The sequence below is a fragment of the Bos mutus genome, chromosome 19, assembly GCF_027580195.1.
Source record: "Bos mutus isolate GX-2022 chromosome 19, NWIPB_WYAK_1.1, whole genome shotgun sequence".
NCBI classification, from domain to species: Eukaryota; Metazoa; Chordata; class Mammalia; order Artiodactyla; family Bovidae; genus Bos; species Bos mutus.
Window position 1 is genome coordinate 41,223,780 of NC_091635.1, and position 21,684 is coordinate 41,245,463.

At 47.7% G+C, this 21,684-nt stretch overlaps 1 protein-coding gene and 1 non-coding gene across 6 annotated transcripts in view; both read left to right on the forward strand.

Moving 5' to 3' along the window:
- SSH2 (slingshot protein phosphatase 2) overlaps window positions 1-17,913 on the forward strand; it is a 246,358-nt gene extending 228,445 nt beyond the window's left edge. For all 5 annotated transcript variants that reach the window (XM_070390313.1, XM_070390312.1, XM_070390315.1 and 2 more), the window contains 2 exons: window positions 7,956-8,790; window positions 10,921-17,913. In XM_070390313.1, coding sequence (XP_070246414.1) covers window positions 7,956-8,790; window positions 10,921-12,948 — 2,863 coding nt within the window. In that variant the 3' untranslated portion in view covers window positions 12,949-17,913. The remainder of the gene's footprint in view (window positions 1-7,955; window positions 8,791-10,920) is intronic.
- A 622-nt stretch (window positions 17,914-18,535) lies between these two features.
- On the forward strand, window positions 18,536-18,608 carry TRNAE-UUC (transfer RNA glutamic acid (anticodon UUC)). The gene has a single exon. It is a non-coding gene; the product is annotated as a tRNA-Glu (tRNA).
- The last annotated feature ends 3,076 nt before the right edge of the window (window positions 18,609-21,684 follow it).

Sequence of the window (21,684 nt, forward strand, 5' to 3'; positions counted from 1 at the left end):
GTTAATTTCCTTTAGGATTGTCTGGTTTAGTCTCCTTGCATCCAAAGGACTCTCAAAGAGTCTTCTCCAGCACCACAAATAGAAAACATCAATTCAAGTATATAATACAGTATTATTAGCTGTAATCACTATGCTGTACATTAGATCCTCAGAACTTGAGAATTTCACCACTGGAAATTTGTGTTCTTTGACCAACATCTCCCCATCACCCCCTAACCCCACTCATCCTCTGGTAACAACCACTCTACACCACTCTTTTTCTCCGAGTTTGACTTTTCTAGATTCCATGTGTAAGGGGTACTGTACAGTATTTGTATTTCTCTGTCTACCCAGAACTAGGTCTTCAATATCTTCCTGTATCAATAAAAACTGGCTGTTTCCACAATAATTTGATAATTGGTTGTAAGATGAGTTATTAATTTTACTACATTATTTATTACCCCTTTAGTGGGGGTGGTGAAAACCACCTTCAGCAGATTCCAGGAAAAGGATTGAGATACTAAACTGAATTCAAGGGTCAGTTTCCTGAGATGCCACATGCTGGAGTTCTGTGGAGTGCTGTATTTTGCTGTGTTTTCCCACATTGGCATGTTCTGAGTGGTTTGTTAAGGTGAAGGCACAGCTGCCTAGAAGCAGGCGGAGCTGATGCCAGAGTTCGACTCCAGTGAGTCTCATGACTTGGTCTTGACTCTTGAATCTGGGCTGTGTTTCCCCTGATGTTAAAATGTTAAATAGCCTTCCAGCCTATCCCAGCCAAAGGACCACCCTCCCACCCCCGTGGTATTGTGAACATGTGGCCACAGCACTATGGTTTCCACTAAAAACCCCTCCCACTTACTCAGTTCTTGGCATGATTTCATCCAAGCCGTTCTCTTAGGAAGCTGGGAGGATACTGAAGTCCTCCACTTAAAAAGAATTTATAGGTCTTTGGGGCCAAATTTTGATGACATTTTTAGGTCAGATCAGAAGATAGGGGACAGAGCAGTTCTTTTTGGCACAAGAAAGAGGCATCTGAAGGTTGAATGACGCATAAATATTGTATATTCCCAGACGCACACATGACAGACATTAGGCAGTGTCCTCACGTGACCCATCGAGAGGAAGAACACTCTGTGTCCTGCCAATTTCAGTATTTATTCTGGAATCCCAGGCTACTGCAAGCTGTTGGATTGGGTTTTTCTAGCATATGTAGTTTTTCTTATATGTTAAAGGAATTGCAGAAAAATCTCGGATGAGGATAGGAAGGGTAGGATTAACCCACACATCCACCCTGCGTCTTCCCTTTCCCTCTTGGTTCCCTCCTGCCTTTCTGGTCTTGATTCACAGAGGGAAGGGCAAGCCCTGGGGAGTGAGGAAACCACAGAATTTTGAGTCAGTAGATCTGGTTTCCGTTCCTGGTTCACCCTCTTGTTGCAGCTTTGAGAATTCTCAGTTATCATCCTCACCTGATCCTGTCTATAAAATGAAAACCAAGAGCCCTAGCTCACAGCGTTATGGTAAATTAAGAGTGTGTATAATGTATGATATGTACTGTTAAGGGTTGTTCAGATGTGATTCTCATCACATGCTTCCTGCAGGGCTACCCAGAAAACACATATGCATGTGCCATTTATTTCCTCCAACCACTGCCTCCCACCACCCACAGACACACTCACTCCCCTTGAAACTGGAATGGAAGTGTCCTGGAATTGTCTGTATTGTGATGTTTCCTGAATTTTAAAAACTGAAGTCTAGTGCTGGGGTGTCACTTAGGTGACTTTGAGCTGCAAGTAATAGATGGTCTCCATCAGTTGGGAGTCTCAACAAGAAGCCGCATACTCAGATTCGGATCCTATGAGGAAGACTTTTTAAAGGGACTGATTACAAAGGCCTTAAGACTGTAGTGGAATCAAGGAACTTGTATCAGCAGAGCTGTTTGGTAATAGCTTCTGGGCCCAGAGTAGGGGGAGCAGTTACTAGAACCTGGAAGAAGACTCCTGGAGAAAAGACCCCTTCAGAGAGGCAGCAGCCTTCAGGCAGGGGCTCCAGCCAGCCAGCCAGCCAGAGTGGCCCTGCGGGTAAAAAGCTAGGAGAACAGTGGCCTGCCTCCACTCATCTCCCTCCAGTCTTCTGCTGGGGCTCCCCATCAGCCAAACCCTGCGGAAGTCAGAAGACAAGGGGCCACTCGAGGTGAGCCATAGGTCAGTCTCCAGGGCAGAGAGCAGACTGGGAAGTGGATCAGCTGAAGCGTGGATCAGCAGGAGTACACACTGGACACCCTGCCCAATGCCCAGCTGTAGGTAGTTTAGAAAGATTTACCATCTCTTGTAGCAGGAAGCACCCAAGCAGACTGTATAATGGCTTGGGGTGGCATCAAGGGCGTCGGTCGGTGCTCTCTTCCTGCTCTCCTTTCCCTGGCTAATGGCTTGGTCCTTGAATTTGCCTTATGACTCCAGACAGATGCCACATTTCCAGGCATCTCTCTAGAAGTTCCACAGCATCTGGCTGAAAGAATGGGCATTTCAACCAGAAGGGAAGACCTTTTGCAGAAGCTCCCCAACAGTCTGCCACCCACTCCACCCCCACAGGACCATTGACCAGGACTGGGTCATACTCCTAAAACTAATTAATCACTGACTAGGAAAATAGAATTTCCTGGGCTGGTTAAAACAAACTCACGGGGAATTCCCTGGCAGTCCAGTAGTTACTACTCCCTCGCCCTCACTTCTGTGGCCTGGGTTCAATCCCTGGTCGGGGAACAAAGATCTCACAAGCCACATGGCTGAAAAGATAAAATAAATTCACGTTCACCCTCTGGTGTTAGGGAAGTACCACATTCCCTGTGGGACTTGAACACTCAAACCAAATTGGGCCTCTGCCAGTAAGGAAGAAGAGTAGGAGTACCTCCTGGGCATATATCTGCTCGGGTGTGCAGGCTATGATGTTTTGTCGGGAATACAGCACTGGTAAAGCTACCTGCCAAGCTGACAGCCTAGTGGGTTGGGCCTCAGAGAAGCTTGCTTACCCAGCCCTAGAGACCTGCTTCAGGGTCTGTATGCTTAGAAGAGCAAAGAAGGAGAAGCCCCAGAGGCCTGTGACTGTCTGAAGCTCTGCCAAGCCTTGTGGTTCGGTAACCAAGAGAGGAAGAGTCCTTGGGAAAATCCCGAGGACTCACTGGATTTGCAAAGAAATTCCATTTCCTGTCCAGGCACTCAGACATCTTGTATTTCACATCTTCTCCCAGGAAGCATGCCGTGGTTTTCCCACAGAACTAGCAGCCTGATCCTGGCATTGTCAAGCCGCATTGGTTGTCTAGAGTGGCACAGGGTGCTTAACTTGAGAGGGCAACCCTCTGTTGGAGGGTATTAGCTTGGCACTTCAACCCCTTGGCTAGAAGAGAAGTTTAACAAAGTGACAGTAGGCCCCTGTAGTGATTTATGAGGTGGTTACAGTCTCTTAATCAGGATATGAGAATGTAGACCAAACAGTGAGAGTCCCTGTGAAATTCAAGGGACTTTTTACATCTTTCAGCCTGTCTTTAAGCCTGAGGAAGGCTAATATTTGATATTCTCCTTTAGATCTGAAAGTGAGGATATTTATCACAAAGGTACTGACTGTTCATATCTAATTTTATGTTTTCTGTTGTTATAGCTGGGGATAGGAGTGATGCAGGAGGAGGGGTGTATGTGTGTGTATGTGTGTTGAAACCCTCCATTAAGCTACCAGCAACCCTGTTTGTTATCCTAGACTCTGATCGTTGAGGTATCTGGCAGATTTATATTCCATTCGACAGGTTCAGCTTTCATGTATCTGCAAGCTGGACCATGTGTCTGAGATATCAGGTTCCAGCATATAAGGCGCGAGGAAGAAAAACTGGATGGTGGCCAGGGGGAGTCTGTGACATGGCCTCATAGCTGTTTTGACTCTTTGAATGTCCCTGTCACCAGGGCCAGAGAAGATAGAGCTGTCTTTGCTGGTGGAGACATTAGTCTAGTTAGCTGGCACACACTGGTCAGCCAGCAGGAGGGAACCTGAGAATGAGAGGACATGGATTCCTGGTCAGGTGACAGCCAATCACAGGTAGAGTTTAAAGGATTTTCTTAATAGCGTTTCAGTGAAATAATCTTGGAGTATTTAGGACCATGCACAGCTCAGAAGATGCTCAGCTGATGGTTTCTTTCCCTCTTCCTTCTCCTCTTCTCTGCAGACTGCCTAATGCCCTGAGAAATGACCATAAACACTTTGACTTTACTACAACTGATACTCCTTTTTTAGCAGTATTTTCCTCTACATAATTTTCTCAAGAGTTGGTACTTCACCAAACATGTAACAATAAGAGGCTTCCCAGGTGGCACAGTGGTGAAGAATCTGCCTGCCAGTGCAGGAGACAGAAGAGACACGGATTTGATCCCTGGGTCGGGAAGAAATAATTCCCTGGAGTAGGAAATGGCAGTCCACTCCGGTATTCTTACCTGGAAAATCCCATGGACAGGGGAGCCTGGTGGGCTACAGTCCATGGGGTCACTAAAGGGTCGGACACGACTGAGCAACTAACAGTAAGAAAAAGTGGAGGCAAGAGAATGGGATCTCATATGCATCCTGTCGTTTAGATTTCCTTCTTGCTCACTTACTAAGTAAAAGGCCAAATTCCTACCCAGAATGACCCAGTCATTTCATGTGTGTCAGTGTGTTTATATGAATCCAAATTCAAGTCAGAGGCCACTCAGGGAGGAAAAGAACCTGAGACTTGGTTGCATCATCCAGGCCACAGACCAGCTCTGAAGTTCTTTTTGACCTTGTTTACTTGTTGCCTGGGGCTTCCCTGGTGGCTCAGATGGTAAGGAATCCGCCTGCAATGTGGGAGACCTGGGTTCGATCCCTTGGTCAGGAACATCCCCTGGAGAAGGGACTGGCTACCCATTCTAGTATTCTTGCCTAGAGAATTCCATGGACAGAGGAGCCTGGCGGGCTGCAGTCCATGGGGTCACAAAGAGTCGGACACAACTGAGCAACCACCACTTATTCACTTTTTACTTGCTGCCTACCTGGAGCATCAGCTGAGTATAAATGTTAACAGTTTAAAGTAACAAATATGATCTAATGTCTTATATCTTTCCCTACTGATGGAGTATTAGAATAAACTGGCTTGCGAAGAGGCTTCACTGGGAGGCAGTTAGTGTTACTGAGTAAAATTAACAATGCACACGGGCCCTGTGACCCACCTTTTCCCCTCCTATATGTAAACACCTTTGAGAAACCAAACGGCACCAGGCACAAGAATATCCACAGTGTTGTCTGTAATCATTCGTAGCCCAAAACTGCTGGTCAGCAGGGCAGATAAATAAATTGTGGCTTACTGTCTACACTATAAAATTATAGCTACATTGATGAATCTTAAAAACATGTTAGGCCCCCCCAAAAAAAAAATTTGTAGAAGAATACACAGTATGATTTCATTTATGTAAAATCCGAAACGTGCAAACCAAGCTATGTATTATCAGAACAAAACGTGATGACACAATAAGGAAAAAGGAGGGTGTGATCAGCACAAAACTCAGGTCACTGGTTACTGACCTCTGCACTGGGAGGAGAAGGATGAGAAGGGGCCACACGGAACAAAGGCTGTGTCTTGACTGTCAGAGACCTGCCTGCCACTCTCCCTGCAGGTCCTACTGCAAAAATGAAAAAGGCGGCAGAATCAGACTTATTTTTGGATCAGGATTTTTCTCTCTCCTTTACAGGAGGTGTCAGTATAATTCCAGAGCTCTGACCCAGTATTTTCTGATGATTATCTTCTGCAAGAAGGGAAGGAAATCCCTGCTGGGTAAAGCAGCTATGATGTCAGCCACTTCCTCTGAGACTGGCCCTGTTTGTGCCTATTAGCATAACATCCGTCTCTCATTGGTTAGTGACTTACAGGCAGTTCTTTAGAAACATGCTTTGGAGGGTTCTCAGGACCAGGAAGATAACAGTTGCCTGGTGACTTAAGCTGTTGTTTATTATCAGGGTGAGAACAGCTCCTCCCAGAGATAGCCTTCCCAGTGATCTGTCTGCATCACAGGAGTCACCCCACCATGGTGGCTGAGAGGACTTGGTGCCAGTTTGAAAATCCTCACGATAGGCGAAGAGCAGAAACTGGAGAACACAGTCATTATTTAGGTCAGGAAACAGAGTGTCTCGATTGAAAAGAAGGAACTTTAAAGCGCAGGGGCATCTGTTGGTCGCGAAGGCCCCACCTATCCAACCAGTTCGCTGGCCCCCGCCCACCACCGCGCACGCATTTGGGATGTGTGATATGTTGTCTCCTCCTAGGGGTGGCTGGAGTTCGTGCAGCTTGGGAAGGGTGAAAAGCCTACCTCACAGCCAGCTAATTGATTATAGCTGTCTTCATAAACAATTGACCTGCTCCCTACCCGGAAAAGCACCCTTCTGCTGGGCAGGCCTGAGTCAGAGAGAGCCCCACCCAAGCAGCCAACAGGCGGGGGAGCTGAGAGCAGGTGCAGGGCTGAGAACAAACAGGGGTTCACATTAGTGCAGGCGCATGACTCGGCAGAGATTCACGGGCAGCCGAGGCAGGTATGGCCCTGTGCCCTGAGTAAGCTGTTCTGGGCTGTTTCCCATTCCACCCTGAGGTGAAGTAACTCTTCATTCGCCTGTGAGTCGTGGAAACCGCACCCCCAAATGCCACATTTGGCGACCTGTTCCCTGGGCCAGCCACAGGGCCACCTTCCTCTTTTTGATTGGAGCCTTGGGAACTGTGCTTCCCTGTTAGAGCGGGCTTTGAAATGAGATCTCATCAGACCTCCTCTCCACAAAATCAACCACAGGATGGATGTGTGTGTAGTCTTTTTGCTTACCTCCTTTTCCGGGGTCACTTTAGCTTGGTGATTTTTATCCAGATATCCTTATGAAAGGGGCCTGTACTGTATGCTTATCCTCTTCCTCTCTGTTACCATCCTTCATCTCCAGATTTACTAGCCTCATCTTTGCCGCCACAGTGAAAGCTCCAAGTCCTAACCACTGCACCACTAGGGACCTCCCTCATCTTTGCTTTCTAATTCAAGAAAGACTGTCACCCTCCTCACAGTTCCACATCAGTGATGAATCCTCTATCGATCTTTATCTCATTATGAGGACTTATGCTGGGCTCCATTGAAGTGTTTCTCTTTGTATTATTTGCTGTTTGTTTTAGTTTTTCCCCCCAGTTATTAATACTAAACATGCTCATTTTAAATTCACAAATTACAGACATACTACAGAGTGTAGAATGTAAAGCCCTCCCCCAAAGTGAAAGCCCCGCCTTCCTCAAAATAAACCCTGTTACCAGTTTAATGGTGCTCCTGCAGATGTTTTCCTACATTTATTCTGACATGGGAACTAAATGTTCCAAGTGTGTTCAACATGCTTTTCGCTTAATAATACACCCTGGACATCGTTCCATTGAAATACTGACTCTTTCTAATAGCCTCATAGCATGTAAGTGTATAACTGTAATTTAAATAAATTTTTTTGGTGCCATAGTGTTAGAGTAAACATCCTTTTATATATATAGCTTTGTGCACTTACGTAGTAGTATTTCTCAAAGTAAAAATTTTAAAGGGAGAGTTGCTGGTGAAAGGGTTAAATTTTGAGAGCTCTTGCCAGATTTCATCCTTTGAAATTCTACAGTTCACACCCCGACCAACCATGTATCATGAAAGTGCTAGTTTGCACAAACCATCATCCACACTAACTGTTAGCAACCATCTCGGCTCTCGTAAGTCCGATGTAAAAAGTCATATCTCATATTCATTTGTCTTTGTTGTTGCTTTGCTTTGTTTTTGTTGTTTGCTATTAGTAACATTGAGCCTCTTTTCAACTGTTGATTGCCTACTCCCACTGGGCGTTAACAGAGCATCTTGCAGGATAAGATTTACGAGAGTATTGATTGTTTTCACAAATCAGAGTAAGGCATTTCCTATGTGTGTCCTCCACAGCAAACAGCGGCACAACAAACTCTGGAGATCGCATTCAGATAGCGACCTCTCGGACCACCACGAACCCATCTGCAAACCAGGACTGGAACTCAACAAAAAGGAGATTACCACCTCAGCAGACCAGATTGCCGAGGTGAAGACCATGGAGAGCCACCCACCCATCCCTCCCGTCTTTGTGGAACACGTGGTCCCGCAGGATGAGAATCAGAAAGCCCTGTGCACCAAAGAAAGAATGATCTGCTTGGAGTTTACGTCTCGGGAATTTCACGCCGGACAGATTGAAGATGAATTAAACCTAAATGACATCAATGGATGCTCATCAGGGTGTTGTCTCAATGAACCGAAATTCCCTCTTGACAACTGCCATGCATCCAAAGCCTTAATCCAACCTGGAAAGGACCCAGAAATGGCCCACAAGTTCCCAGACTTAACTGTGGAAGATCTGGAGACGGACGCGCTGAAAGCAGACATGAATGTCCACCTGCTGCCCATGGAAGAGCTTTCATCCCGCCTGAAAGATCTCCCCATGTCCCCGGATCCTGAGTCACCAAGCCCCCAACCCAGCTGCCAGGCCACAGTCTCAGATTTCAGTGGAGATCGCATTGACTTTTTCAGCGCTCTGGAGAAGTTTGTAGAGCTTTCCCAAGAAACCCGGTCCCGATCTTTTTCTCATTCAAGGATGGAGGAAGTGGGTGGAGGAAGGAATGAGAGCTGTGGACTGTCAGTGGTGGAAGCAGCCCCTTCTGAAGCGACCACTGATGACCAGAGAAGCAGCTCTTTGAGTAATACTCCCCACGCATCTGAGGAGTCTTCAGTAGATGAGGAGCAGTCAAAGGTAAAGACTCTCTTTATGGTTCTGTCCCTACTTTTGTTCTCTGTGAAGACAGAATATTTGGGATTCTTCACTCTATTTTTGATACTGATAAAGACTGAAGAAGGCGATATAGGAGAGACAGTCTGGCTGTGACTTTCTGGGAAAACTTAGGGTTTAAATATAGTTATATTTTTAAAATCAGTGGCATTTCAAGGAATTTATCTTTCCAGGCTTTTGGTGTCATTAGAAGTATTTCTGAAAGGGGATGAGGGAAGAAGGGATTAGCCAAAATGCATGTCGTCCCAGAACAAGGAGAGGTCCCCCCTGGACCTCTGCAGTTCAGATCATATCTCCCTCTCTCAGCAGGGAGGTGCCAGGGACTCACCTGCTGCCTGAGTGAGACCCGTCTCTCTGAGAGGATGGATTTGTTTGGGGAAGTTCTTTCTGCTTCAGAAAATTCAAAGACTGGACATGTATTAATAGTTGTTGGTGTAGCAGCTAATTCCCATGCTGAGTTCTTGCTATTGATAATGTGTCTGAATTGTTCCTCATCTTGCCACCCTCTGGTATTCGAGAATTGAGAGATGGTTTGAGGAAATAATTTAAGAGCAGACAGAATCCCAAGATTCTTCTCTGGCTGATGAGTTCCTTTGAGCCATCTCAGACCAGGGAGGGGAACAGTTATTATGTGTCAACAGTTCTAAGACTCAAATTAATTATTATTCTCATTTTGACTTGGAAATTGGGTGGTATCTTAAAAACAATGGTATCTTAGATTGATAATGGGAAGTAAATGGTGATCAATTTGGTTTAACATAAATGAAGTCATTTAATGATTTCAATGGAGCTGACTAGAGTCTTGACATCTCCTGATATCCACCTACTTAAATTTACCACCTCATATACTCCTCATCTTTCTTCTCTCTTCTTAACCAACCCAGGGCAGTTGTTGCCTCTGCTTCTGTCTTCTCTTCTCCCCCAAAGTTATGCCTCTATTTCATTTCTACCAGGAGACCAGAATGCCCAAGCTCACCTTTGGACTAATGCGTGCAGCGGCTCTGACAGAAATAGCTTTTCTGCAAAGTTCCTGGTCATATGAGCGCTCTCTCCACAGCCCCTGCACCATACTGGGCCCGCTGTGGCTTCTCTCCCAGCTTTGGCAAGTTGGCCTCTGCCTGATGTCCCAGCACATTTCTCCCAAAGGCATAACTGACCTTGCTAGTCTGCACTAGCTCTGACTCTTATGAAGGAGAAAGACCAGAACAATTCCTAGGGAAATACTGTACTTTGAAAATTTGCAAAAATGCTGCCAAAATAGATTGAGGCGCAGAATGATGTTGCTTTAAGAGACGTCCAAGGGCCATCTCTGAATTCTGAGATTCTTAACTGTTTTACAGTAGGGCTTGATTTCGCACTGGTCAGTTTTCTTTGGCTTAGTTCTAAACCCATGTGGGGACTTGTAACTGGTGGAACAGTAAAATGTCAGTCACAGTTTCTGAGTGTGCTCAGGTATGTGGCTGCATCAGCCACGGAAGGAGCCCCATGAAACATAGGAATTGTGCTCATGTGCTGGGGTGCGGCCACTGGGAGATGCAGGGGGAGGAGTGGATGAGAGCTGGCAAGACAGAGGACAGAAGAGAGCAGTGAGACTCCAAGTCAGACATCCATCTCCCTCAGACTCTGGGCGTATGTAAGGCGGCCACTGAGCCCTTCAGTGGAACTCTTCCCCTTGAACCAGATTAGGCTAGAAGTTGATAGGCTAGAGAGGAAAAGTTTCATTTACCCCAGGATGGCCTGAATCTAGAAGGCTCAGGGTCTTCAGAAAATAAGGATTATAGGAGCTTCCAGGGCTACTTACTGTTTACTTTTGGAGCAAGCTATTGGAACAGAATCCTATTTGAGCAAACAGAACAAAAGTTTAATAGGCAGTGACACGATGTATGACTAATTTTGTATCTCTGCCTTTGGTGAATCTGTTCTTTTCTTGTACCATGAAATAGAGCGTAACCCCAGGCAGAGGACAGTTCCAGGCACCCCATGATTTGTGTCCTCAGAGCCAGAAGGTTCTCCTGGAACCTAGTGAGCAATCAGTCTGGCTCTTTGAATCAGACTCCAGTTTACCATAACCTTCTCACTGTTCCCTCTCCTTAGGCAATCTCAGAACAGGTCAGCCCGGACATCTTCATGCAGCCGCACTCAGAAAATGCGATGTCAGTCAAAGAAATCGTCACTGAGATTGAATCCATCAGTCAAGGAGTTGGACAGATTCAAGTGAAAGGAGACGTGCTGTCCAACCCATGCCACACACCAAAGAAGCACATCGTCCACGAGCTGCCCCTGGAGAGGGCCCAGGCCGCGGAGAACAGACCTGGAAACCTGGAGCAGAGTGAAGGTTCCTGCCCAGCCCAGCCTGAACCAGCCAAAGACTCAGGGAAGGGGCACCCCGAGGGGTGCCCAGGGGCACACTCCTCCACTGCAGAGGTAGAAGAAGAGGAACCAGTGGAGGGGGAACAAGAGCTCTGGGGCCCCGGGATGCCCCCGGGTGCCAAGTGGTACCCCGGGTCCGTGAGGCGAGCCACCTTGGAGTTTGAGGAGCGCCTGCGGCAAGAACAGGAGCACCATGGTGCTGCCCCTGCGGGGACCTCGCTGTCCACTCGCAAGAATTCCAAGAACGATTCTTCAGTGGCAGACCTGGCAGCGAAAGGGAAGAGTGACGAAGCCGCCCCAGAACTGTCATATGTCCCCAAGGAGCCAGAGACGGGCAGGGGCCAAGGGCGATGCGGTGGGTCTGAGTCTGGCTCTTTACCGCGTCCTGAGCAGCTTGCCATCGTCCCGGCCCCTGAGCTGCGGGAGTCTCACCCAGCGCCAGCAACTCAGGATGGCCCACGGCATGAAGGTATCCTGCGGGAGCCGAGGACTGTGGTCTCCGGCCAGGGGCCCGAGACACCAGCGGCCCCTGCTGCCTTTCCCAAGAAGATAGAAATCATTGAATACACCTACACAGCCACATCCCCTGATCCCGGGCCAGGGTGGGAAAGAGCCAGCAGTGAGAAGAGTGGGGCGCAGGGACTGAGGACAGTGAAGGTGGAAGAGACCCTCACTGTCCTCTGTGCTCTGGATGAAAATCTGAACCGGACGCTGAGCCCCGACCAGGCTCCTCTGCACCCCAGAGTGCTACCTCCGCCTCATTCTTCCTCTCCCCAGCATGAGCACAGCAGGCCAGTCGACCTGCCCCCCACCCTGAGCAGCCCAGCAGCGCCTATTGTCAGTCCCATGACCCAGCCATGTGGCGCCAGCCCGGATCACCTGCACCCCCAGACGGTGGTTCACCTGGAAGGCTTCACAGGGCAGAGCAGCACCACAGACAGCGAGCCCTCCACGGAGCAGGGCAGCTGGGAAGAAAGTCAGGAGGGCCCCCTCTCCAGGGCCAGTGAAGTGCCATATCAGGGCTCCCAGTTCAGTAGCGAAGACCTGCATTTAATCAGCCAACTGGGTAATAATATCGGGGAGCAACCAGAAAAACTGAACCCAACATCTGTAGCCCATCAGCTCCCACACAGCTCCAGTAGCGACAGTATAGAGAGTCCCAGTCAGAGCCCCAGGGTGGTGAAGGGACGCGCTAAAGAAATCGAGTCCCGAGCAACTTCCCAGGTAGGGCTCCCCAAGCCACCCCAAATGAGGCGTTCAGCTTCCCTTGCCAAGTTAGGTTACTTGGACCTCTGTAAAGACTGTTCACCAGAGAGGGAGCCTGTCTCCTCTGAGTCCCCTCATCTCAAACTGCTTCAGCCCTTCCTCAGAACGGACTCGGGCATGGAGGCCCAGGAGCCCCCAGAAAACCCAGACACTCCCCAGAACCGAGAGCCCACCAAGTATTTGATAGAGCAGCTCAGAACCACAGAGTGCATCGCGCAGAGCAGGCCAGTGGAGAGGCCCCTTGCACAGTATGCCAAAGAGTTCGGTTCCAGTCAGCAGTGTTTGCTCCCCAGGGCAGGACCTGGATTGACTAGTTCGGAAGGAGGCCTTCCTTCGGTACCGACCCAGGGACTGCAGGACACCAGCCCGGCCCCGGGGCTGGCTGTGGCGCCCCGAGAGCAGCACGGCAGAACTCACCCCCTTAGGAGACTGAGAAAAGCAAACGATAAAAAACGGACAACCAACCCCTTCTATAATACCATGTGATTCTGAGCCTGTACACGTGACTTTCTAAAAGAAATGTTTGTAAAAGGGGCAGGTGTAATACGTAAGGAACCATGCACTTTATTGGTTAATTTTATAATATTTTGGTCATTTTACTGTTCCTGGCGCATGCAGGGTTTGTTCCCCACCCCCACCCCGAGTGTGTGTGAGAGAGAGTTTGATTTGGACGGCAAGACCATTTTGTCTTTTTTTTTTTTTTTTTGGGAAAATTCAAACCTCAAAAAAACACTCATTTTCAAAGAACACCTTTATCCAAGGCAACGTGCTGTTTTTCAATCAACTGCCACCTGCTCCTCATTTTGCCCTCCGAGGAAAGGCCTGCTGGCTTGATTGAGGAAGGAAGCAGATGGGGAGGGTGGGATGAAGCTGGAAATTGGAAGCGCTGCCCTGGGCCTGTGTGATGAGGGTTTGGTCTCCAGACCTGATGCATTGGATTCAGATTTGCTGAAGGGGGCAGCCTGACGTCAGCGTGTTCTCAGCCCAGCCCATTGGGAGTTCCTGAGGTGGGCAGGCTCTGCTTTGCTTTCAAAGAGGGTCTTCCAGAATTCATCTCTTCTGGTCTGCAGAGTGTATCATTATAAAAAGGCATGATAACGGCTGGCTTTGTAAACCTATCAAGCAAATACTTTTTTTTTTTTTTTACCCCAAGCAAATCATTTTATTAAATTTAAAATGACCTCCAAATGAAATCCAAGAGGTCCTCTGTAAAGGGAATCTGAATAAGAAGAGGTGAAATTGGGGGTGGAGAGGTGGTCACGCCCAGTATCTTCTGGGTGGATGGACTCCACTAAGGTGGTCATCCTACCCTTTCTTCCCCACCCCCTCTTCCCGCTCCCCGCCGGAAATGTGCTCTGCAGCATCCTCCCAATGAGAAAACACGATAGGGCCAAGTTTGAAAAACAGCAACTGAAAATGTGTGTGTGTTCTAAAATGAGTACAGATGTAGGGTTTTAACCCTTTCGTTACTTGAATAATTCTGCGGGCCTTTTAAGTTTCATGGCCATATTTTTCCAATTTATTTTCCTCCCTCATGCTGTTTTTCCCAACGCTGCCTAACTTTTTAATTTCATAGATATTTGAATTGTTACATGACCTATGTATAACCTCCATTGAATGCAGTTTTTCTGTTTAATATTATCACTGTTAACACTTGACGTAAGTTTTCTTTTTTTCTTTTCCTGGAAGATTTGTCATTTCTCTAGTTTATATACAGTATTTATGTACATAATGTCCTCACTTTGTTACATTGTTTTGTTGTTAATGTTGTAGGGTCTTTTTGATTTATCCATTTTAAGAAGGAGTAAAGCTGCAACTGGAAGACATACAGACACCACAGAAATAAAACTCATGGGTGTTGGTAGGAATCTGCAGAGAATCTGTGGACAGTGGTGTAATTTAAATGGAGACTTCTAATCACCAGCTCCTGCCAAATTATGTGTTAGTAACTTCCTCCTCAGAGAAACCCCCAAAGGCTCCCAATTAGATTGCAGCGTGACTGAAGGCTGATGCCTCTTTGAGACTGAAATCCCAGAACATTGGCTGAATCAGAGCCAGGGAGCATATGTGAGTGTTACTGCTGCCCAGGTCAGAAGCCCCTAATGGATTGGGCTGAAGAGCCACAGGGAGGCCTCAGCAAGGGCAGGTGCCCCTAATGACCACATCTAGGATGCTGTTGCTTTGCTGCTATTGTGGAGGCCCTTAACACAGGAGCACCTGCCATAAATACCCTGTTTCAGCTTCTTACAGAACACATGTTTAGCCCAGAAGGAACGCCTTCTGCAGCTCCTCAGAACCAAAGAGGTCTACAGATTGGCTTCCTGTGTGCTTTGGTCGATGGCCACATCACTGAGAAATACACCAAGCACAGAGCTGAGGTTTAGGTTTGGGGTTCATCACAGCACTGAGAGAAGACGACAGATTCACAGGCTGTGAATGTGATGTCAGAGACCAGAGCTCGGTGAGGACAGGGTGACCCAAAGGAGACAGCAGAGGTGGGCTGAGGCCACTCCTAGGTGCTCAAGATGAGCTGTGAATCCAGTTGCTGTGAGGAGGCCACGGTTGGGTCTGACGTCCCTGCCAGGAGGCCAATTAGAAACCTCCTGTTCCAAGTGTTTTTTAAGGTGTAGTAATGATAGGTACCTGTGCTGTTCCAAAATAGTTTCTTCAGTGTTCAGATGTGTCATCCACACAGTTTTGTGACTCCTGGATATTTAATGTGTTGTAAAGTGTTCTGCTAGGCGGCATGTTCCAGTGTGAGGAGACTTGCAAGACAGGGTTATGAGTTTCCAGGGCTCATCCATTGACACTGCCCTGTCTGGTTGAGGCAGTTCCATCACCAAGATGATGGGGAAAGGACAGGAAACTGCGGGGTTGGGAAGAGGAGGCTTGGCATGGAGGTAAAGAGTCGTGTCCACTCGGTGACTCCCCTGAGATGGTGACATCCCTCATATCAAGAAGGACACACCTGGGCGTCGGCAGTATTGCACTGTTCTCGCCATGGTGTTCAATGCTCACTCTAACTGCATTAAATAACAGCAGAGATGCGGGGGGTCAGGGAACCATCAAACGCTGTGAAGAAAGAAACTTTTTTTTAAGTGTCGAGGAAATGGTCTTGCTCTGCCTTTTTTAAAAAATAATTATATTTTTTAATCATTTAATTTACCTGCCTAAAGAAACATTCTCTACATGAGGTCTGTAATTCAAGCATGCCATGGGGTTTTGCCAGCCCTCAGACTCCCACAACTGAGTGTTCTTGTGCTATTTACGTAGCTGAGTTCTGTCCAGGGGAAGTCCATGATAGCCTATCAACAACTTTCCAAACTGTATTCTCTTCAAACGGTCTGATAATCTCGGGTGACCTATTTCCCTTTTCTGTTCATGGAAAACTCAGACCCAAAGCAGCAGGTCTGGGCAATTGACAGAGATGAGTAGAAGTTTTGACCTCTCGCTCAGTGCCTGTTGTTCTCTTTACTTTGAAAACTACCATAGCCTGACTCAAAATTTATTCTGGAGGGCTGTGTGATTGTGTGTGCGTGTGTGTGTGTGTAAAAAGTCACATCGTGGTGCATGGGGTGCAAGCCCCCGGGCACACAGATTTTGAGCTGTAATCTGGATGGTGCTCCGGTCAGCAGGAAAAGCCCCGCTTTTCTGATTTTAGAAACAACGTAAGCATGGTGTGTGCTCTGGCAGATGTAGGACTGTACTGTAGTCATCCTCATCTCACCTCATTTGGATGGCCTTTCAGATTCCGAATGTTTGGGATCATTCCTAACATTTCAGGCTCTTTACCCAGCATTCTCCTGCTTCTGTACCTGTATCCCAGCTGGCATTTCCTCTTTCTTGTTTTGGGAACTACCAAGAGCCCCAAGGACAGTCTGAGGATGACCACCCAGGCTCTGGGGTCCCCCCTCCTGCTAAAAGGCCCCAGACAGATGCCGTCAGATAGACCTGAAGTTGCTGAGAGTAGCAGCTCACAGACATCTTCATTTGTTCCAGCTGAGGATTTCAGTTCTGAAGTGATCTAGCCATGTTTAGTAGAGATTTTTTTTTTTTTTTTGGGGGGGGGCGTTGGTTGGGAGTTATTTCTCTCTCTAAGAAAGCATTATGCGAAAAGGGTCATTTTTCAAGGGCATTTTCAGTTTTTAAAATAAAGCCATTCTTTGGCTTTTTTGAACAACTGTCTGTGGATACTTTGTTTACATTGTGAGTATTAAAAGGAGCATCATCTTGATGGCCGCTCCCTCTCCTCCTCCAGGCACCCGCCCTGGCCATCCTCACACAGAGCAAGGCCCTGTGGTCAGCCCTCATGGGGAAGTGAGGGCCACCTGGAGCTGATTTCCATCTGTGTCCTGCACTCCCAGCCAACACACTGTATGGAAACAGTCGTCATTTCCTCAGTGATGGTGTGGTCTTATAGTGATGGTTGTAGTGGTGAATGGCTAGTGTTGTTTTTCAATTTTGTTTTGCTTTTTGATGGTAGATGAGATGAAATCTTAGCTCTTTCTTTCACCACCAATCCAACTTAAGAGCATCTTGGATTCATTTTCCCTTCCAAACTAAAAGATCAAGGCATGTATTAGGCATAAATTTATTTACTGCCTCAACTCATCCAGGGGCCGTATTAGAATGAAAACTTGCCTGCCACCAGAGCAGGCAGCTGCACACTCCTAACCCTTCTCCAGGGCTTGGGGTCCCTGGATGCCATGGAAGGCTATTGCAAGATGCTTCTGTATTTTAATAGCCTGGAAGTGGAGGGTGACTGGGCCTGGCTCCTGCTGTGAAAAGAGAACCAGCCTCATTTTCTCAGTGCCCCAGAGATCTGGGGCAGAATTTCTAAACTGGAATCAGCCCTCATCGGCTTGAAGATGCCCCAAGAGGTGTGTGACTAGGGCCACCATCTGTGTCCTCACAGCAGCACTAGCGGCGGCCTCCGGTACCCGGGGCTTAACTCGAGCTGATGACTCAGTCTGGAAGCTGGGCAACTAACTGGCCCTGAAATGTTTCCCCATCAGTAAGTCCACAGGGAATTGTTTGGTTTTTATGTTCTATTGGAATTTGGTTTGCTTGGCATAGCTTAAGGTGCCTTTTCTTTTTTCCTTTCTACTTTGTTTTGTAGGACTTGTTGTAAAGGTAGAAAACAAGTCCCCAAAGCCCCTCCCACTGACTGTTAACCTTCGCCCAGGCAATCCCAAACTTTTATGCTCACATTTTATTAAATAAAGCAGGTGCTCCCTGGAATCTCTGGGACCTTTTTGAGGCATTTGAAGCAGAATATAAAGAGTGGTCTCATCTCCTTCCTTAATCTTCCTGCTGGTTGGGATGTTCCACTTGTATCATAGATTTTTTATTATTGATGTGCTCCGCTGTTTTTAAATGTGAACTTGTGCGCAAATGTGCAGATTCAATGTTCTTGTTACAGATTGAATAAATTTTTATTTTGAAGATGAAGCGTGTACTCCATCAAGTGCAACAAAAGAGGGGGGTGGTGAGAAGGTGGGATTGGAAGAGAACACTGATGGTAACCATGAATCAATTCTCACTGATTGCTCTCCCTCCCCATGAGATAGCTGACTGCTGGGGAAAACAAAACTTTCTACCTCTCACAAAACAGGGACTGGATGGGAAATGGGGTCACCAAAGGGTATTTCAGATAGTGTGGCTCCAATCAAGTGACCAGGCTGGGAACTTGCCTGGTCAAAGAGGCTCTTGTCAAAGCCACCACCTAAATGTTAGAATGAATAAGCAAAGGAACCAAAATTCTTCCGCCATCTGTGGGACAAAGGGTCTGCTCGGGACAGCTGCTGTGACCTGGCCCAGCAGAGACTGGATTTCTTGGGTAGATGACCTCTCTGGACATGAATGAGAGTTCACAAGCTTTTGTTCGGCACAAGGCACCTCAGCTCACAGAAAGGTTTCTAGAAATGGGACGTGACTTTCTGAAGTAAAAGCTTTAACCCTCTCCCACCGTTAGAAAAGAAGCACTTAATGTCAATGGTAGAGGAAGAGAGATGGGGCCAAAGAGCAGCTCTCCAATAAAACAGGCTGGGGACAGGGCAGAGAGGGGAAGAATTCCCTGGTGGTCCAGTGGTTAGGACTCTGAGCTTTCACTGCAGAGGGCGCAGGTTCAATCCCTGGTCAGGAAACTAAGATCCCACAAGCTGCATGGCACAGCCCAAAAATCCACAACAAACCAGGCTGGGAGGGAAGGGGTCTCCACTTCTCCCACCCCTCCAACAGACCCATCATGAGATATTTAGTGATGCCGTTCATCACATATAAAGCAGTGCTACCATCTAGGGAAAGCTCCATTTCCAGAGAAAACACTGCCTTGTCAGTGTTTTGTGGATGATATGAATCATCCATATCAAATGAGATGAGCACACCACTGGTGTCTGGCTCGAGTGCCAGAGTGCCTGATGATGAAGGCAAGGTCATTTCACAAAATACTCCAGAGGTGCCTGGAGTCCCTAACCCTGATCAGTCGTGGCTTTCTATGCCTGTCTTCTACGGATTGCAGTTTAGATGGATAACAGCAGGGGAAAGCACCAAGTCCAAGAAGCTTCTTCCACTGATTGATTCTTTGTACCTTGGCTCCACTCACCCATGGATCTGCCAGGCCTTGGCAGCCAGAAGGCTAGAGGGCAGGGCTGAGCCTTACCAGCTCTAAATAATATCTGAGTTCCTGCTCCTGAACCTGGAGAGCACACCTCCCCCACTTCCCAAGTGATGGAACTGAAGGCAGAATGGATTGAAGGATTCCTGCTTCTTAGCCCCAGACCTTTCCCTCTAGAATGGAGTTCCTGGCTCTCTCTAAAAAGGAGAAAAGGAGAGGAGAGAAGAAGAAAACGCCATTTCAAGGAAGGAGACAGCATATCACGTAGCTTTTCTGCCAACAAGTGGTACAGAGTTGGAAAGAACCTAACCCAGCCCTCTTTATTATACAGCTCAAGAAAGGTGCAAAAATAGGGTGACTGAGCAACGGCTAAAACTCCAGTTTTGTAGTTAGTCCATGTGGCCTTTCCTCTGTGCCACAAAATGTAACTCTTGGTATCAGCATTTGTGAGACAAAGTGGCATTCTCCTTCAAGGAGAGACAGAAATGCATGGTGCTGGGCTTCCCTGGTGGCTCAATGGTAAAGAATCCACCTACCAATGCAGGAGACATAGGTTCAATCCCTGATCTCAGAAGATCTCACATGCTGCAGAGCAACTAAGCCCGTGCACCACAACCATTGAGCCTATGCTCTAGAGTCCAGGAGCTGCAGCTACTGACGCCGCACACCCTAGATACCGTCCTCCACAACGAGAGGCAACTAGAGAGGCCCCGACTCGCCACAACTAGAGAAAAGCCCAAGCAGCAACGAAGACCCGGCACAGCAAAATCAATTAAAATTTTAAAAAAGAAATGCATGGTGCTGAAAAGCTTGACCCAGACACCAGAACTCTTGGGTAAGAATCTCAGCTCTACTATCTCAGTTTCCTCATCTGTAAAACAGGGGTAATAATGGCACCCATCTCAGAAGACTATTATCAGAATGGAATTAGTAAGTGTAATGTCTGTAATACAGTGTGTAGCTATTGTTATTAAGGAGCTACTGAGTCCCTCAGGTCTTTTCCTCCTAATCATGTGCCTGGAATCTTTAGGTAAAAGGGAGATTCTTCGTACACTACTCTTATGCCCCACTCCAATGCCATAATCATTCCTGAAGTACCCATAACAAGTGTCTGGCCCACAAGCCACTGAATACTTGGACTCTTCCTGAGAAACAAGCCTTCTGATCCGTTTGAGGTTCCCACCACCTTCCCTCCCTTTACCCCTAATGCTGACCTCTACCTTCTGAAAAGCTGTGTTCCATTGATTTCCAGGTGTGTCCAGAGAAAAACTTCCCTGGTGGCTCAGATGGTAAAGCATCTGTCTACAATGCGGGAAACTCGGGTTCAATCCCTGGGTTGGGAAGATCTCCTGGAGAAGGAAATGGCAATCCACTCCGGTATTCTTGCTTGGAAAATCCCATGGATAGAGGAGCCTTGTAGGGTATAGTCCATGGGGTCGCAAAGAGTCAGACAGGACTGAGCGACTTCACTCACTCACTCCTGGAGAATGAGAATCGCTGGTCCCCTGGACCCTCCAGGGCCTTATGATCTAAAGGAAGAAATCCAGGCAGCAGGTGAGACTGCTTAAAGAGCAGCTATAGGGACTAATTGTTTTTCACTGGCTGCATTTTGATCAGATTTCTTTTTATCTCTTCCTTAATCTTGGTCTAATTCAGCTGGTAAAGAATCCACCTGCAATGCAGGAGACCCCAGTTCGATTCCCAGGTGGGGAAGATCTGCTGGAGAAGAAATAGGATACCCACTCCAATATTCTTGGGCTTGTCTTGTGGCTCAGCTGGTAAAAAATCTGCCTGCCCCGAGGGAGACCTGGGTTCCATCCCTGGGTTGGGAAGATCCCCTGGAGAAGGGTAAGGCTACCCACTCCAATATTCTGGCCTGGAGAATTCCATGGACTGTATAGTCCGTGGGGTCGCAGAGTCGGACACGACTGAGCGACTTTAACTTTTACTTAATCTTAGTCAATACTCATCCAAGGGTCTTGAAGGGAGTGGGAGTGGGGTAGGGGCTTCCCTGGAACACAGTAGAACATCAATATAAACAAGGCCCTCAAGACTTGAGGAGTCAGGTTTAGTGTCTAAAATCTGGCGAAAGACCTGGGCCAGCTGCTTTTCCTTGAACCTGGTTTTCACTTTTTTCTTCTTCATTTCTACTCCCGGTTTTTAGGTTGCTTTCTGCCCTGTTCAGTGGAATCCTCCCTAAAGGGGTGGAATGTCTAGTACAGTGACAGTGTATTAATAACACAGTAACATTCACAGCCCCCTGTCAGGGACTCTCGCAGCTGCCCTGGGCCAACCTAGGCCCTCATCCAAGGGTCCCCAGAGCATCCTCCGGGCTCTCTCCTCTGTGGTGTGTGGACGTGCAGTCCCACAGCCCCGGCCTGCCGGGACTGGCTAAATTGGGACTGTGATTGCAGCAGGAATGCAGCGCGAAGGCATCTGATCTCGCGCGGCCGCCGGCTCTAAGAGGAGCGCACCCCCTCGTAGGCTCGCTCTCTCAGCGCCCAGCTCTAAGGTCTGGGAACCTGGGCCTCCCCAGTTCACCCGGTAGGCGCGGAGCCCGGAGAAGGATCGCGCACAGCCCGCCAGCACACACGCAAAATTACTTT